General features: G+C 41.9%; 1 protein-coding gene across 7 annotated transcripts in view; it reads left to right on the top strand.

Annotated features, from left to right (window-relative positions):
* The window catches only part of RGS3 (regulator of G protein signaling 3), a 176,536-nt gene that overhangs the window by 48,160 nt on the left and 109,351 nt on the right, over positions 1–19,025 (top strand). For 6 of the 7 annotated variants that reach the window (XM_072632444.1, XM_072632446.1, XM_072632447.1 and 3 more), the window contains 5 exons: positions 24–105; positions 1,100–1,205; positions 1,421–1,763; positions 2,987–3,026; positions 17,003–17,199. In XM_072632444.1, coding sequence (XP_072488545.1) covers positions 24–105; positions 1,100–1,205; positions 1,421–1,763; positions 2,987–3,026; positions 17,003–17,199 — 768 coding nt within the window. The remainder of the gene's footprint in view (positions 1–23; positions 106–1,099; positions 1,206–1,420; positions 1,764–2,986; positions 3,027–17,002; positions 17,200–19,025) is intronic. The other variant, XM_072632445.1, reaches the window with a different exon arrangement.

Below are 19,025 nucleotides of genomic sequence, written 5' to 3'. Positions count from 1 at the left end.
CTGGCTTTGGGCATATGTTGTAGATCACCATCCCGAGGGGAAGGGACGGCTTTGGTTTCACCATCTGCTGTGACTCTCCTGTTCGAGTTCAAGCTGTAGATTCTGGTAAGTAAACGATTGATTCTGAAGCAGTTTTTTGGTTCTAAGCTTTTAGGTCCAAGCTTTCTGCTTCATGCCTTGTATAGATTGCAGACAGGGACAGGGACTTGAACAGTGAGACAAAAACCAGAATATTGTACTGATTTTTAAAATTTGGTTGAACCAAACATTAATTTAAAAAAATGAACTGTGCACAAAACTAAAAACTTTTTTTCTTGGAAACAAATCAGGAACCAATATGAACCAAAGCTAAACCTGTTTAATTTATTAAAAATATCCTCAGAATTTTCCATCATCAGAATTCAATTTGTTTACAACTTCTAATGAACACAGAGATGAATGAATGAGTTACAGGATTTTAGAGCTTGAAGGTACTTCAGCGACCATCTAGTTTTAACATCCTCATTTCATAACAGAAGAAAACAAGGCCCAGGGAGGTTAAATAATTTACCTGAGATCCCACAGCAAGTTATTGGCAAAGCCATACCTGTCTTTTTTCCTCCTGTGTGACTGTTCTCTTTTCTCTTAGGAAATAGGTGGGGAAAGCAGACAATAAGATAAAGATGTCAGGGCATCTGTGGGGAAGGAGTTAGGGAGAGGGAGAGGTAGCAGGGAAGTGAGGGTGCCTAGAGAGGCTGGGATGGTTGGGGAGTGAGGGAGTCCAAGTTAATATTGTGTGACATTGGTAGTAGATGCTTGTCTTTATCTGACAGTCCCAGAGAAGGCCTGAGAAGGGGGAGGAAAACTTGGGTCATACACTGAGTTTGGGTGAGATAATAATTCGCTTAGGAATCTAGAGCTGGAAGGAATCCTAGATGGTATCTAGACCAATTCCTCATTTAAATGCAGGAAGCTGAGACTCAGGGTGTTTAAGTGACTTGTTGTAGGCCATCCATGTACCTGTCAGACCTGGCTTGGTCCTATGCCTGGAGACTAGAGTGATATGGGGCTTATGATGATTCCCTTGAGGTAACTGAGTGGTGATGGTCTCTCCTGGCAGGGGGCCCTGCAGACCGGGCAGGGTTGCAGCAGCTAGACACGGTGCTACAGTTGAATGAGCAGCCTGTGGAACACTGGAAATGTGTGGAGCTGGCACATGAGATCAGGTGACTGGGGCCAAGGGGACAGGGCTCCAAAGGTTCACAGAACCTCTCCTTGGCCAAACCCTTTATACCTTCCCAAGTTGCTGTATCTGCCCAACCCCTCTGCCTACTACTGTGCCCCCAAATGCTTCTGTACCTCCCTTTGGGTTTTCAGTGAATGTCCCCAAAGCTAATTGGTATCCCCTCTCTCTCCTTTGTCTCCTTAACTACTCTTTTAGGAACTGCCCTGATGAGATCATCTTGCTAGTGTGGCGCATTATCCCTCAGATCAAACCTGGACCTGATGGTGGTGTCCTACGCAGAGCCTCCTGCAAGTCAGCTCATGACCTCCAGTCACCTCCAAATAAACGGGAGAAGAACAGTATCCTGGGTACCCGGCCTGAGCAGCGCCGCAGCTGTCACTTGGTGTGTGACAGCTCTGATGGGCTACTTGTGGGTGGCTGGGAGCGCTATAGTGAAGTGGGGAAACGGACCCAGCATACTTTGCCACCATTGTCCCGGGGTTCAGCTCCCACTGACCCCAACTACATCATCTTGGCCCCTTTGAACCCTGGGAGCCAGGTAAGAATGTGTACTCTGCTACTATGATTATGAGGGTGGGAAGAACTATCTGAAGACATGTCTTTTACCTGATAGAAAATAGCTCAGCTGCACTGTGTTTGTGCAAGGTTATGGGATAGGTCATGGATCTAGAGCTGGAAAGTATCCCAGAGGGCATTTAGACCAATTCCTCATTTTACATTGCAAGAAATTGAGGCTCAGGCTGTGTAAGTGACTTGCCCCAGACTGCATAGATACTCAAAGGCAGGATTTGAACTCTGGTCCTCTGTTCCAGGGTCATTGTTCTTTCGCTGTCCTATGGTTATGTAATGAGGTCTACCTTCACATCCTGGGATCCCAACTCATGATTATTTAACCCATCTTCTCTTCCCTTGACCAAGTAATTGGTATTTTAGGGGGTGTCTTTTTCTCTTTGAAGCTTTTATTCTAGGCTAGGGAATCTCCTTTCAAGGTCTTTGCCACTTCTCTTCATTTATTAATTTATTCCATAAGCATTTATTATGTGCCTATTGTTTGCAGATAATTGTGTTAAGTTCTAGTTTAGATACAAACATAGATAATTAGAATACATATTACATGATAAGTGAGTTAGACAAGTACAATGCAAAGTACAATGCAAAGACCCTATATAGAGTCTATGGAGGAAGGTCTTTACTGACTGAAGGCATTAAGGAAGTCCACCTAGATGTGGTAGCATCTGGTTTGTGCTTAAAAGGAAGGGTAGCAATTCGGCAGGTGACGAGGGGGAGAGTGTGAACAAAGGCATGGAAGCTAGAGGGCCTGGAGAATGTTAAAGAGGCAGTAGTATCTGGCTCTAACTTATAGTACTTGAAGGGAATAATATGAGAGAATGCTGGATAGGCAGGTGGGTGGCAGATGGTGTAGGGTCTTGGATGTCTGGCTGAAGAGTTTAAATATTAGTCAGCTAACAATAGTACCTGAATCCTTTTTCTTTTTTAAAGCCCCAAAGTGCCATGATCTCATGCATAAGAAAGATTTTCCGACAATGATATGAAGAAGAGAAGGGGGTGATCAGGGTTGGGGGGGAGCTCAGAACACCTGTGAAAAGTACTTTCAGTAGACCAGAGAAGGTGATGTTGAGAACTGGGGGAAGAGAGAAGGGAAGGGATGTAAAAGATGTTAGAATAAATGGAGAGATAGAGCCAAGAGGACTTGCTGCAGTAGTTAAGGTGCTGGTTCTATGCTTTGTTTTTTCCCTATAGCTTCTGAGGCCCTTGTACCAAGAGGACAGCATCCCAGAGGGTAAGTGTTTTCTGCCAGTTTCTACTATCATAGAGGTCATGGGGTTAGTTACTCCCAGTCTATATTTCTTATGATCCAGATCATTATGGTGTGGAGAGCAAAATCATTTGGGACCTTCCCTTCTCTTACACCTGCCTCTCATAGACCAACCAACTCTAATAGAGTCTGGGTGAATGAAGGTGACAAAAACATTTAGAATAACTTAATCTTCACACCTTGTCCAATCTCGGTGACTAGATTTCTTTGTAAATTCTCCCAATCATTAAAACAGATGTCTCCAAAGACAAATGGTTCTCCTCAAACAGAGTAGGCTTGCACTTCAGTGCTTTCTTGGAGCAGCAGTTAAGATGACACCATTGGTGAGCCTCCCAAGAGGTTGTATCTTCAAGGTTTGAAATATTGCAGACTGAAGGCATTTACTCTCTTTCATGTAAGATAGCTCCTTTACTATCTTTGAATGCTGTTGTGCTCTACAGTATAAAACACTGTGTATCTCTGCTCTGTGTAGTGAGGAGAGAAGCAGGACAGTGCTAGAATGATTGAAGTCTTGGATCTGGCTCTGGTTTGTTGAGACAGCTGCTCCTAGGAAGCCTGGAGTCACTCCCAATTAGTATCTTCAAGTCCAGCCTCTGGAAATGTTGATTTCTCAAATGTCATTTACCTGGCCATTGTTAAGTGTACCGATCCCTCTGGGAAGTGTTGGGGTCTTTCTGGTTCCATGTGAACATGCAAGCACAGGGCAGGAACAAATCTTTCAGGCTGATCCCAGGACTAGCCGCGACTTCAGGAAACTGGTCAAATTAGCATCTTCCAGTGGAGCTGGGTGGACTCCCATGAGTCTGCAGGTCAATGATATGGCAAAGTACTATGGTGTGGATAGAGCTCTGAAATTAGGAGGGAGAGATATGGGTTCTAGTTCTGACTCTGTTGCTAAGAAGTAATATGATCTTCTAGAAGTTGCTATAATCTCTCTGGGCTTCAGTTTCCCTATTTATACATTATAGAGGCTGGGCTAGGTGATCGCTAAGGTCCCTTCCAGCTCTGACTTAATGAAGTTCTTTGATGAAAACAGTGCCCACAGCTTGACCTCAAATTTCCCCTTAACTGCCTAGATTCTGAGGAGCAACCACTGATGAGGATTGCTTCTGGCCAAGGGATGTCAAGGGTGCCTGATGGATACTTAGCTCTTTTTCCTGCTTACTCAGCAGACTTTATTCCCAACTCAAGAAAATATGAGTCCTTTTTATACTGGCAAGGAGTAGATTGGTTCTTCTCAAGGTTATTCTTATCTCCTAAAATTGTGATGAACTATGTGAGAGCAAAACCTGGAACCCTCTGAACCAGAGTATGGCACTAGGCTCAGATTCTCCTTTGTGTTTAATGTCATAAGACTGTGAAGAGAGGGATGTGTGTGTGGGTGTGGGTGTGGGTGTGTGGGTGCGTGTGTGTGTTGACAGGAACTTGACTGAGAAGGGATAAGGGAACCATATGATCTCCTATCCAGGCCTCCAGTTGGGTAGGCATTATAGTGCCTATCAAGCCCCTTCTGGTCAACTTGTAGAAGTCAGGAAGCAGAGTAGAAATCTATCTACTTGCTTGCCAGATAGTTTTTCTGACTTCTAGTCTTGTATTCTCTCTGTGACACCATGCTGCCTCTTCAAGTGCGAAGTCCTCTGATATATCATGCTGGGAAATCACATCATCTCTGCAAAGAGATCTTTTGACAAGCACTTTTAAGAAAATGATTATCTTTTTCTTCTCCTGGGTGTTTGGTTACTAGCTGAGGATCTTTTAAAACTGAGCTCTCTTCTCCATCATAGAAATAGAACCAGGGCCTTCTGGTGTCATATTACTCACTGAGCTGGAGCCAAAGGGACAAATTTGGATTTGTTTGCTATGTTCTGAAAACAATTGCTTTTTCCAGGAAGCCTCAGATATCAGTTCTTATATGGTGGAGAATTTGGCTAAGCTCAGGTCCAGGGGTTCCAGCAGGGGTCATTGACTTATAGCCTCTTGTATCTTTGGGAGAGAAGATTGGCCTTTCCTTACAATGCTTTGGGAAGGGAGTCCTTAGATAAAGTAAAAAGTACCTGGAATTTGGAGACAACCCTATAGAATGAGCAGAGTGCACAATTTCTGGGTTTAAAATGTTGAGGGCTTCTCAAAATCACCTTTGTCCTTCTTCAGACCTGCTTTTGTCTTGTCTATCACGGTTACTTGCCTTTTTCTCTCCCACATGTAAAACACGGAAAATACTTCTTTCCAGATAACAGTTGGAAAATCTTTTCCAACTTATGGGTGAAAGGTTTTAGGTCAATATAGAGTTGATCTCTAGTCTACTATCAGCTGGTATTGTTGTATTCTTTTTCTTCTCCTCCTATCACCATCTGTTGAAAGACCCAATCAGTGAGGGCAGGAACCAGCTTCTGAACTCAAACCCTGTAGAAGACCAAATGGAAAGGGTCCCAATTTGATTTGTCTCAGTTTGATTTGGTTCTGTTCAGCAAGCAAAAACTCCTTTGCCTCATGGGATATGAAAATTGGAAATAGTAGCCACTGTCTGCGCTTGGACTGAGGGAAAATGCCACTTCCTTCCAAGATAGTGTTACTGTGGGCCTGGGTCTAAGAGAAGTGAATTTTTGTTAGGTGTAGAAGGAGTAAGATGTCTGTTTTGAAATGAAGAGATTAAAATGTTTTGAGCAGCAAGTTCACTTCATCAGAAATTTAAATGCCTAATATGTACAAGGCCCTATACCAGGCCCTGGGATGAAGCATCTTTTCCTTCAAGGAGCTTACATTCTACCAGAAAGGGAAAAGGATCTTGGTTGGAAGATGAACAAAGCAAGAGAAAAGTCATCTTCTCCTTTCAGCAAAATAGGTTCATTGTGCTGTGGTAGTGACTAATGTGATGCTTGTCTTGTGGCTTGTTGTTGTGTGGCAGGGAAGCTGACCCCACTGACGTGAGAGAAGAGGTGGGGCAGTCGCTGAAGAGCTTCAGAGACATTTTCCCCCAGCCACATAAATGTCTTTAGGAGACTGCCGACATCTAGCTTACCATGACGGATTCCCTCCTGAAAAATAAGGCACCTAATTAACTGCAAAGTAATAAATATGACTGAAATATTGGGGATGAAGCTAGCTACATGTTGAATTGCAACTGAGATGAGAACTCCTGGGTTCTACTCCTCGTTTGGCCACTAGCTGAGAACTTGGTGACCATAGCTAGATTACTTCCTTTCTCTGGCTTGCCTAGAAAATGAAACACAATCTTTATCTTGGGAATAATGCTAAGCATCATAGAAGAATGAGAATAACTTATTGATGATGTTGCTAGTGACTGAAGCTAAAGCCCCTGGATCTTAACTCCTTTGGCTAGGAGCAGACTATGATTGTGTGACGGTTCATTCACATTCACAGTGGAGCTGGAGTTTGGAGTAGGACAAGAATCCCCAATCTCCTGGCCAGATCAGCCCATGGTTAGTGGAGCAGTATAATGGACAGGTCAGGGCACTGGAGTAGGAAATTCTGCCACCAAGTCATTTATGACCTTGGACAAGTTGATTTATATCCTTTGGCCTCAATTTCTTCTGAAAAGTGAGAGAGCTGGACTAGGTGATCTTTAATGTCCTTTTAATGTCCTTGTCAAAGTCTGTTATGCTAGGAAGGTTTTAGGTGCAGAATGAATCTGAGTAGTTGAGGACTAATTTGGCTTTTCGTGTGCAGAGGCTTGTCACTGGAAGGCTGATCACAGGGTGATGACTTCTTTGGACCTGACAGTACATGAAACACAATAAGAAATGAACCTCAGTCATGTGTGACTTCCTTGTGCCTCTGTAGGAAGAGGGTGAAATGGTGGAAAAGAAAGCAGAGAGTACTGAGAATTAGGGCACAGGGAGGATAGTGAAAGGTATATTGGAAAACATGATAGAGATTTGAAAAAATAGAGGCCAAAGGATTATAGATGACTTAGAGGCTTCTTAACTTTATATCCTTAATTCTTTCTTCTAGAAGAGACTTGGGAGGTGCTGAACCAGATGAACCCCAAGCAGTATGGCAAAAGTAAAACTGGCTCCATCTTAATAGATAGGAAGTGATGAGTTACTGATATGCAAGCTGTACAAAAAATAAGCCTTCTGTACACAATCATCAACTAACTATAGTAAAGGGCAAAATCAGCATCAAATTTCACAAACTTACTTGTAAAACACTATAGAAGAAGGTGGTAGAAGATTATAAGCAGTGTCTTCTTACGAGCAACAAAAAGCAGTGGGAACAAAAACAAGTTTACAAAAGAGTTGGCTTGAAACCCAATTGAGCCACATGGTTGAAAAAGCATTCACAGATGAAACTGGCAGGAGAGCAACCAACGGAGCAGATCTGTCAGTGTTTCTGTAACAATCTCTTTTCATCAGCGTGACAGTGGAGGAATCAGAACACCTTAGTTCTTAATGTAGCTTACAAGAAGGTAGATGAAGTTGGAAAGAGCAGTGAGCTATCTGGGCCAGAGCTGATAGTCTGGAAAGCATGAAGGGATCATTTTGTAAGATGTCTTGGGAGAGGGAAAGATATCAAAGGAATGGGGAAAAAAGCACAGACATAACTGCCAACCTATATGCCTACTTTTCTCATATTCTTTTTATGAGAATGAGCTGGTATAAATAGGAGAAGACAGGCTTTTGCAACCAATTCTGTATAGCTGATCACATTTCTATACTTGTGCAATTGGTTGAAAGCTTTAGAGAATACAAGACCCTGTTATATTTATTGCTTATTGCTTGCCAAAAGCTATTTGACTAGGAGCAAAATGGAACTTTCAAGCCTGCATTGCATCAAGGAGTCTGTCATGCACATGTTAGGACCATTAATGATTCCTTGGTAAATACAACCATTCTGTCCAATGACCTTTTGAGTATTGTCAGGTGAGGCATGTATCAGGGAGATGTGTGCTTAGCACTGTTATGGAGGATATCCTGTGCAGGATCCAAATGGAAGAGGAATTCCCTGTTGGAGTAAGTCTTCCAGATAATACTGTTTGCAGATGATATTGTTCTGATTGCATCAAGTCCCAGAACATTGCAGGGTTCCCCAATGAGACCCATTATTGCTAAGAGGTGATTGGCCTATCATTCTGTATAGAAAAAACTGAGTGGATGGAAATTGTCTATTCAGATTATGATGAATAGTGTACCAACCACTGAGTTGGTACACTAGCACAAATATATGGGAGAGGCACTGCAGATGAATAATTAGTTGAGTCCAGAATTGAATAGGAGAAAATAGAAGGGGGGTTGCATTTTTGGAAACTTCACTTACGTATCTTGGGGTGGCACAATCTCTTAGGCAAGTCTTTTCTCCTCTCTGGATCTTAGTTTTCTTATCCATAAAACTTCTAAATCTATGTTTAAATGATCCATGAATTAAAGTTACTAGTGATCTAAAAGAGCATGGAGAGATGCATAGTGGTCACAAACTTGGCTGTAGCATGTATCCAGTGATGATATAAATGCAAGCAGTAGTAAAAAGGCTATTGGGGAAATGTTTGACTGGAAGAAGTGAATGGGGCATGACATGTCTAACCTGAGAGTTCCCCCTGAAACTCAGACAATTCAGAAAGGCCTAGAAGAAGGTTTCCAGCATCTTGGGTAATGCTTTATGAAAGATCTGTAGGAGAGCATGGACAGAAGATCTGTGAGAGATCATGAACAATAGTCACAGAGCACAGGGATCTGCCCTGAGTGTGTCCCTGGATAGCAATGAAGTCATAGGTCTCCTGAGGGCTGTAAGAGCCCTGAATCTGTAGTTGGAGGACTCGGGAGTGAATCCTAGCTGTGCTTACCATCTGCCTGATCCAAGGCAAGTCACATAATCTCTCTGGGCCTTTGTCTTACCTGCGATGAGGTTGTTGGGCCAGATGAACTCTGGGGCCCCTTTCAACTCTAAATCTATAATTAATTCCTTTAAGGGGACCTTTGTAGTCAGGGAACCAGTTCCTTCCCTGTCTATATACCTGTTATTTATATGAGCAGCTTCAGGACATTTGATGTTACTAATAATACAGAAGTCCAAAGAGGGACAATTTTGTCCTTGATCCATTTTATAGATTGTGGAAGCTGAGACACGGAATTTGAAAGTGGGCTCAACTATTCCATTTTGAGGCTTGAACTGATAAATAGGCTCCTGAAAACTAGACCCACAGTCTTCCAGCTGGGTCATACCACAGTCTTATGAATGCTAATTTAGGATACAGTGTTGAGAGATTCTTTGGGATGAACAGAGTCCCACATTGTTCCATGGCGCATGGACAACACGCTGTTTGGCCATGTTTCCTGGGCAGGGGAGGGAGAAGGGCAGCAGCACACCCTCAGCATTATCTATTGACCTGAAAACGCCTGGTTTTGGGCTCCCAACAATTAATTTAAGTATTGCTGCCAGGGTCGGACTCAAACACAGCAGGAGAGAAGTGTAATTACCGTGTGTGGCCAGTGGAACAGGTGGCGGGAAAGAAAGCCTTTTTGTAATCTGGGCTTTAGAGGAAGAGGAAGAGATTTCCACGGTGAAAAGAGAACAAGCAGGAGCTGAATGAACTAAGCTGCAAAGCTTAGCTGCGTAGCTGTAGTTGAAAAGTGCTGCTATTGAATAACATACACACACTGACACAGACAAAATTGAACTTCAAACCAACACTTTTAGAGCTTTGTATGCATGTGGCTCTTGGTTTAGGTGTATGCCAAGACTTAAAAGTGGTGCTTTTCTTTGGCTTAAATGGATGTCATCCTTTCTTCTCTCCACAACTTGAATTCTTTATTCACTGGGTGACCTTGATCAAATTATTCAACCTCTTTGGACTTTAGGTTCTTCATCTGTAAAATGAGAATGAGAAAACTTATCCTTCCTGAAGGTGGGGGATTGACTTAACATGATTTTTCAAAATTTTTTCCAACCGGAGGTGGCAGAGAAAAGGAATGTTGGGATCAGGCAATTGGAAGCACTGAGCCAAACCTTTTTTTATTCATTTATCTATGATTCATTAAATACTTAGTAATCATCTACTATGTGCCAGGAACTAGGATAGCTTGCTAGGAATACAAAGACAAAAATGAAAGAGGCCTTAATCCCAAGAAGATTCCATTCTACAGAGGGAAACAACACATACACAGATAATGTGAATTGTATACAAAGACATTTTGGGGAGGAGGGAGAACACTGGCAACTAAGGAGAACAGGATAAACTTCCTGTGGAAGGTGGTGCTTGATCTGAGATTTGGAGGAAGCAAGGGATTCTTTCAGGTGGCATTGAGGAGGAGGGAGTGCCTCCCAGACATGGGGGACAACTTTCCTGAAGGCACAGGGATGGGAGATAGTATGTTGTGTATGGGGAAAGGAAAGCAGGTCTCTTTGACAAGATCTTAGGGTATATGTAGTCGACCCAAGATGGTAGGTTGGAGTAAGATTGAAAGGATTTTAGTACACAAGTGGAGGTATTTGTATTTGTCCTAGCAGCAGGAGAGAACTCCTGGAGCTCCATGGTCAGACTTTTACATACCTTAGTAACAGTATGGAAGATGGATTAGAGAGGGGAGAGAAAGGAAGGAGACCAGTTAGAGGGTATTGCAGTAAAACCAAGTGAGGAAGGATGAGGGCCAGAACCTAGGGAAGTGGTCACCTGAATGGAGGGGAAAGCGTGGATGTCAGATATGGTCTGCTGGTAGAATTGGTAAAACTTGGCCACTGATTGGGAATGAAGTGTTAAGGTAATAATAATAGCAAGAACTGGCATTTATTTAGCACTTCAAAGGTTACAAAATATTTTACAAGTATCTCATTTTATCCTCACAACAATGCTGTGAGGAGGTGCTATTACTATCCCCATTTTACAGATGAGGATCACACAGGAAGTATCTTAGGCCAAATTTGAACTCAGGTCTTCCTGACTCCAGGTCCAGTGCTCTCTACCCATAGTTCCACTTAGCTTCCTATAGAGTTGACAGTGACTTGGAAGTTAGGAACCTGGGTTGCTGGAAAGATAGTGATACCCTCAACAGAAGCAGGGAAATTAGGAGGATAGTTTTGGGAAAAAGATAATGAATTAAATTTTGGAAATGATGAGTTTCAGATGCATCTGAGACATTCAGATGTAGGTTGTTAAATATATGTATGTGTGTGTAATCTGAGAGTTGTGTGTGTGTGTGTGTGTGTAGAGATATGATAGTTGAATCACCAAAAGAAGTTGATAAGATAAAAGAGAGTACACACAGGGAGCAGAGAGTACCAGGGGCACTAGTGGTGGTGAACAGGGTCAAATGTAGCAGAGAAGTCCATTTTTGGAATAATTAGCTTTTTGGAATATTGATAAGTAGAGTTGCCCTTTTTTCTTTCCAGCAAAAGCATCATTTGTCTCTTTTTGGATCATAGTCAATGATTTTGGATTCTCTAGAATATGTTTTCTCAGTTTAGAACAGACTCTGTCTTCTAGGATCTGACTCTCTGAGGAGATAAGGTAGGTACAGTGTGATTTCAGAGATGCCCAAGGATTGGCTGCCTCCAAATACTTTTTTCCTTTATCCTTTTCTTATCATGTAGATTAATATAATGTAAGGAGCATTGGAATGGGAATCAGAAGATTTCGGTTCTAGTTCTACCTCTTTCACTGTCTATTTGTGACTGGCCAAGTAACTTCTTTAGGAAATTGAAGTAGATGATCTCAAATGCAATGTTAGGATTCATGATTCTAGCTAGTTAGGTCCTATAGGTAAAAATACATCTGCATGGGGGCATTTCACTTGGAAATGGAGGAAAACCTGAGTTGCCAACACGCTCTCTGGAGGCCTGCTGGAAGGGGAGGGCAAGCCTAGGGGAATGGTATATCCAAGAGTGGATATTTTGCTGGGGGAGAAGGGCAGAAGAGAGACTCCTAATTGACAATTATCCTCCACTCTTTCCTCTTACTGATACATTTTCTTTATTGTTCTCATAGCTCCTTATTGAGGATATTTTTTAAAATTGATTTTTATTAATGGGTTTAATATTGTGCCCAGTCACACCTATCATAACTGCTGGTCAGTTTTGGAAGAAAGCCAACTGTGTTTCTTAGCCAAATAATTCTTTCTCCTCCGTGAGATGTGGCAGGGTGGGTAAAGGAAACAACCTCAGAACTTTGTGTTTTATAGTCAGTTTTTTTTTCTCCCGGGTGACAGATGACAATTTTGGTAGAGACCCACTTTGTGAGGCCTTAACGTCTGTGTTTCTTAGTCAGCAGGTTGTGTGGGACTTCTGGCACTGCTTAGGGTTCAAGGGCAGAGAGAAGCAGAAACATGAGGCCAGGCTCCTAGCCCAAGAGGCACGTTGTATGATTTCAGTTTGTGCTGTTAAATGACTGACTAGCAGCAGCTAAAAGACCTGTAGAAATGGTCATTGAGAAACCTTTTTGTACCAATTTGCCATATACATGTGAACTACTGAGTTGCATACATTGTACAACAATAGGTTGCTGCTTAAACTCCACTTAATGGCTCCTTTCAGGACTCTCCTGGCTTCAGAGTGATTAGCAATAGTAACTGTGGTTCTTTTCCTCCCAGCTTGATTAACTTCTTTTTTTCTTTTGCTCATTAAAAGGACCATTCCTTGATTACTTCTTAAAGAGACCTATTCATTGAATGGGTGTTACCTCACTCTAAGTGAGTACCTGAATAGGCCAAGGTCTCCCATTGCATCCTGGGCCTTCTCCAGTCATCCTGATGAATATCTGGTCACTGGATCCAGATGGCTCAGGAGGGGAAAGTGAGGCTGGTGATTTTGCACAGCCCTCCCTCACTCAAAACAAAGTCAAGTCATGTCATCATTTCTCTGATGTCATGGTCTTCTTCAAAAACGAGGGACAAGCATAGACAGACAGGCCTGTTAAAGACCAATACTTCACTTTGCCACAGTGATCTACTTGTTTAGTGGTCTCCACGGATATCTGAATAGATGAAAGCAACAATATATAGTCAGGATTTCACACCATGAGAATTCACTTTAGATGTAGTATCCAGGAACAAACTGGGTCTAAAAGTGGGATCACCTGTATCTCCATATAGAACTCAGAGATCATAAGATAGCCTATGGAATGAGGAACATTCCTATCTCATAGTCACAAATAGTTAATGAGATCCAGCATTTATTAAGCACTTACTATGTGCAAAGCACTATGTAAGTGCTCAGGATACAAATAGAAAAGAAAGACAGTCCCTCCTCTCGAAGACTTCATGTTCTAACGGAGGAGGCAACACATGTGGGAGGTTTCACCTGTAAGTCAGCTGGAATGGTCCCATGGGCCTTAGGGTGCATCTGCAAAGCAGACTAAGCAGTATCTCTTGTTTAATGCCATTATTTAATGTCACTTTTCCCAGAACTTTTGGGTTCAGGGTCTGTTTCCATCAGGGTCCGAGGGAAGATGGTAGTGATGGTTTGACTTGCCAGGCACATGCTGCCTCCTGTCTCTTCTCCCAGGCTGCCTTGCTGCTCCACCTAGGTTGGCTTACCTTCCCTGTGTGTGGCAATTGGTTGGCAGTTGGTGGGCATGGCTGACTCTTTCTTTGCTTCCATGGATGATGGCCATGAAGGCTGGGCCAGAAGCAGGAATGGTGGTTGGAGATGGGGGATACTGCCACTCCCAGTACTTGTGTCCATCTACCTGTTGGTTGTGATGATGAAGATGGGCCCCCTCTCCACAATGATTTCTCTCCTTAATTATGGCTGTAGGGTATGAGATAGAAGCTGGTCTGGTGGTTTGGGGAGTGCTGCTATTCTCAAGACTTTTGAGTTTAGGGCCTTGGGCTATCCCAAGAGTCTGAAGAGAGATGGTGGTTGATGGTGGTTTGATGTTTCTGGCACATGCTGCCTCCTCTTGTCCCCTTAGTTAGGCTGGCTTACCTGCCTGGTGTATAGTGGTTGGTGGAGGGATTTGCCTCTTCTTCACAAGAGTTGCTTCCACAAATGGTGGTTATGAGAGCTTCTATGCTTGCATGCCTGTTGGTGGCAGTTGGTCAGCAGTTTATACTATTACACACTTGAAGTTTCTTCCTAAGAAGTTTCTGGCCCGGTTTTTCTGCTTTACATTGCTTTTTTCTTAATGATGTAGGAAATTACTCTTAGGATTATAGAATTTTGAATTCTTGAAGGGACTTCGGAGATCATCTTATAGATGAAGAAACTGAGGCCCCAAGGGGTGAAATTAGGGAGCCAAAGTCATTTAGACAGTGAGAGGTCAAGGCCAGAGTCAAACCCAGTTGTATTCAGATTCCAAATTCATTGTTCGTTTGGCAGCTTTGGAGCAAGCAGTAACTACTACTTCACTCTGGAGAGTAATTTAAGTGAAGGTGATTCCAGTTTGGTTGTTTTTGTTCTTTTGTGTATTTGTCTCTTGATGACTCTTTTTAGAGAGAATGCCATTGAAAGATATTTATGAGGAAGAGAACACAGAGTTTTAAATTAAAAGAATCTTAGACACCAAATAGTATGATCCTTATCTGAACAAAAATCCCATTCACTTTGTCCCCAAGTCATCATTTAGTTTTTGCTTAAATATCTCCAGTGAAGAGACTTCTCAAGCCAGCCCATTTCATGTTTAGATGGTCCTGATTGTTAGGAAGTTTTTCCCTACATCAAACCTAATTCTGCCTCTTTGTCGCTTCCACTCACTGATCCTAAATCTGCTCTCTGAGGGCCAAGCAGAATGAGTCTAATCCCGCTTCTATCATGTCCCTCCCACCCCCACTTCCCAAGGCATTAAAAAAATAGATTAATGATTCAGTTCAATTCCACAAACAGTTATTAAACACATGCTAGGGGTCAGGAGTACAAAGACAAATTTGTCTTTGTCAAGGAGTTTATGTTAAGGCATGGAATAGGTGGGTGGAATATACTATAACATGTACCTGGATAAGGAAGTACAGAGTAATTTGAGGAGGAAGAGAATATTAATAACTGGAAGGGATAAGAAAAGTCTTTGAACAGGAGGTAGCACTGGAGCTGAATCTCAAAGCAAGCTAAGGATTCCAAGAGGTAGAGGTAAGAAGGGAGGGCATTCTAGGCATGAGGAGCTCTCTGTGCAAAACCCTGGAAGTGGGAGATGAAACTGCCCTCTACCAGTTCTAGGAGTTCCAAATTCTCTCCCTTCCTCCTTTTCTACCCCACCCCCTACCTCCATTGAGAAGGCAAGCAATTTGATATAGGTTATAACACATGTATAGTCATGCAAAACATTTCCATATTAGTCATGTTGTGAAAGAAAATATAGACCAAAAAAACCCCACCTTAAGATAAAGAAAGTAAAAAGAAATATGCTTCAATCTGTATTCAGACACCATCAGTTCTTTTACTGGGGATGGACAGCATTTTTCATCATAAGTCCTTTAGAGTTGTCCTGACGCTATTCTAACAGATATATGCCACATTTTGGTATTTATTTTGTTGCCTGTTCTTGTTTTCATTTTCTGTACATGTCTTTCTAAAATGCAAGTTATTTGATGGGTGTCCTCTGTGTCCATACTTAAAGACAATTCTTCCTTTTCCTTTCTCATTGGAATTGGTTCTCTTTTTGTCATTCTGAAGACCTTGTAATCGCTCCTGGGCTAATTTCCCCAAGAAGATTTTTGTCTATTTCATCTATCCTTTCTCTGAACCCTTTGAAATCTGCTTTCTCAAAATTTGGGGTATATGTGCTGTTATGCTTGGGTTTCCTGTTCTGTATCACAGATTTTCAGAAGGAGTGGTTAGTTTCCTCCCAGGTTTTCATTATTCCTACTTTAGCAACCAGCTCTTGCTTGTTAATGAGAACTACATTCAAAAGTTATTCCTTTTGTTGGTTACTCTACCTTTTGAAAGACAAAATTATCACTTGCTTTTGCAAGTCAAGAAATTATTTGCCTTTGGCAGAGATAGCTGGATAATTGAAATTCCGCAGGCATCTGGATAATTGAAGTTTGTTGTCACTCCAGGATCAACTTTGTTTGCCAAGCTTGTGATCTGTTTCTCAAACTCCTCATTTATGTCACTCTTTCTGTCTAGGTGGTCTGTGGTAAACTCAGATGACAGTATCACTTTTGTTTATGCCTATGCTGATGTCCATTCAAATGATCTTGACCTTTATTATGCTTCCTTCACTGGTTCCTAGATTCTCTCACAAGGCTGTTTTCTTCTTTTTAATAATTTCCCCCCAGTTACATACATGTAAAGACAATTTTTAACATTTAAAAAATTTTGAGTTCCATTTTCTCTCTCCCTCCCTTACCCCTCCACTCTCTGAGATGGCAAGCAATTTGATATAGGTTATACATGTTCAGTCATGCAAAACATATTACCATATTAGTCATGTTGTAAAAGAAGACACAAATGCAAAGGAAAAAAGATACAAAAATCATGAAAAAATACAGAAAATAAAAAATAGTATGCTTTTTGATCTGCATTCAGACTCAGTTCTTTCTCTGGAGATGAATAGCATTTTTCATCATGAGTCCTTTGAAATTGTCTTGGATCATTGTATTGCTGAGAAGTGCTGATTCACTCACAGTTGATCATCATACAGTATTGCTGTTGCTGTGTACAATGTTCTCCTGGTTCTGTTCAATTCACTTTGCATCAGTTCATGTAAATTTTTCTAGGTTTTTCTGAAATCAGCCTGCTCATCATTTCTTATAGCACAGTAATATTCCATTACAATCATATACCACAACTTCTCATAAGTCTATCTTCTTAACAAACAGAGCTAATTCACTCCTTCTACCTTTATCTTTTTCCTTTTCAATAAGACATACTGCCTTTCCAGAGCCATATTCCTGTCATAGTTCTCATGCTACCAGGTCTTACCAAGACCCATGGAGTTAAATTTGCCTTGCGTTATGATCTCTAGTTTGCTTTGTTATGCACACTTTTTGAATGTATGTATAGAATCTTAGGTTTCTGGTCCTTCTCATTCCTTCCCTCTTTTGTTCCTACAGATACAGGAAACACTAGCAAAGGGAAATCCCACACAGGCCTGGGGAAAAAATCCAGACTGATGAAGACAGTGCAAACTGTAAAAGGCTATAGTAACTACCAGAACTGTACCATCATGAAGCCTCACAGCCCACACTCAAGCTATGGCACGTATGTGACTCTGGCTCCCAAAGTCTTGGTGTTTCCTGTTTTTGTGCAGGTGAGATGGTGGCTCCGGGTGGAATGGTGTGATCATCCTGGGAACTTGATTTGGACTGTCCCTGAGAATTCCATTTTGAAAAGGATGAAATTGTGGTTTAAGGCTATAATAAGTAATGAGTGAGGATTCTGCACTAGATTGGGTACCTCCATCCCAGTATATGAAATGTAATTTCAGATTTCAAGTAACTTATGGGAATTAAACAAGGTTTTCTTTATTGAAGTACTCATATTATTGGGTGTGGGGAGAGTCGGGCAAGAGAACATCAGGCAGGGAAAGTAGGACCTTGATTGACTAAGGGGAGACTAAGGGAAGGTACTCCCTACTTTTGTCTATCTGTTTTTGTCTCTGTCTTTTTCTTTTTTTAAGTCTAGCTATCCCTATCTCAATTAGGTTGGAAATGCAATTGCTACTAATGTGCTGAATCCCACTGCTGATCAGCATGGGAGCTTTATCCTACTCAATTTCTGACCTGGGCCAGTTCATTCCTCTCTCCGCAACCTTGTGGCCCCTGCACCCGGGGGCTCAGCATCTTGGTGCCAGACTTAGTGCAGACACCTGATCAGCTTAGCCCACTATAGCATCAGACTTTTGATCTCAGGACACCCACCAACCACTATGCCTGGCCCCTACTCCTCTCCTCTGGGGACTTTTATTTTTGCCCAGTAATTGTATTTAAAGTTAAAGGGGTGGCAGAGTGTGATTTCATGCTTGTTTGGGATCCAGTTCTTTGATATGTTTCTCAGTGTTAATGTAAAAGGTTCTCATTTCTCTGCCTTCTGTGCTGAACACCAGTAATTTGTCTTTTAGAAATTACTGATTAGGAGTCTTGAGATCTTCATAATGTGATTGTTACTCTGCTCTTTTCATTTGATCTGAATTCACTGGCTTCCCCCATGTATGATTGTAAATTTGTCTTACATGGGGTCTAGCCATTTTCTTTAGACTTTTTTAGGTTGTAGTCTTACTTCTCTCTTGCCTCTGACTGAGGTTGCCCTTTGATTGTCTGTTTTGGAGCCAGTACTTTCCAATACTCCTTAGAAAATAAACACATTTTGCAGGTATATAGTCTTTATCTGTCCATTGAACTTTGTCAGCCTCAAATATCTGCATCGAAAGCTTCGATGTCTGCATCATTTGATTTTTTCATTTGTTTGTATCTGTTTCAACTGTTTTAGACTGGAAGGTATAAATGTGGCTTTCTTTAAGAATATCACCCAGTGCTAAGCACCTGTCAATAAACCTCAATAAATATTGCTACATGAGTATGAGTACACGTGTTGTCCCTGTCCCTGTCTCCTACAGCTTCATTGAGACTGAATAGAGTGGAAAACTTCAGAGGAGATATGATAGCGGAAGCTAGTATGGTCCCAGAGGCCTGGGGGCTAAGGATATTCTGGGAACTCCTCCTGTGAGAATCAATCAGTTTGATCAAGAAAGGACTTGAAGGCTTTGAAAACATGTCTTGAATCAAAGTCAGTAGCTAGTGGAGTATGACTCAGTTGATTTGTGATCAGAGGGTGTGAGGATACAAGAACACCACAGGGATTACATACTGCCAGTCAGCCTGTGGAAAGAACTAATCTGACTCTCAGAGAGATCCTCATTTTGACTTTTGCTGTATGGAATAAAAAGGATAGGGACGTATGTGGCATTAGGCCACTTATGGTGTGGGTAAGATAACTCTCTGGAAAAGAAGCAGGCAGGGTATAGAGGGTGGGTCCAAAGGGGCTAAATTGTCAGATTTTGCTTCCTGCCTAGAGAAAGCAGCCTCATCACAGTTGGCTTTTGGCTCTCTGTTAGTTGAAGCGTGTCAACTGCAGCAG

The sequence above is a fragment of the Notamacropus eugenii genome, chromosome 1, assembly GCF_028372415.1.
Source record: "Notamacropus eugenii isolate mMacEug1 chromosome 1, mMacEug1.pri_v2, whole genome shotgun sequence".
Lineage (NCBI taxonomy): Eukaryota > Metazoa > Chordata > Mammalia > Diprotodontia > Macropodidae > Notamacropus > Notamacropus eugenii.
The sequence above is the reverse complement of the archived record's forward strand: the minus strand, read 5'-3'. Positions and strand labels throughout refer to the sequence as shown.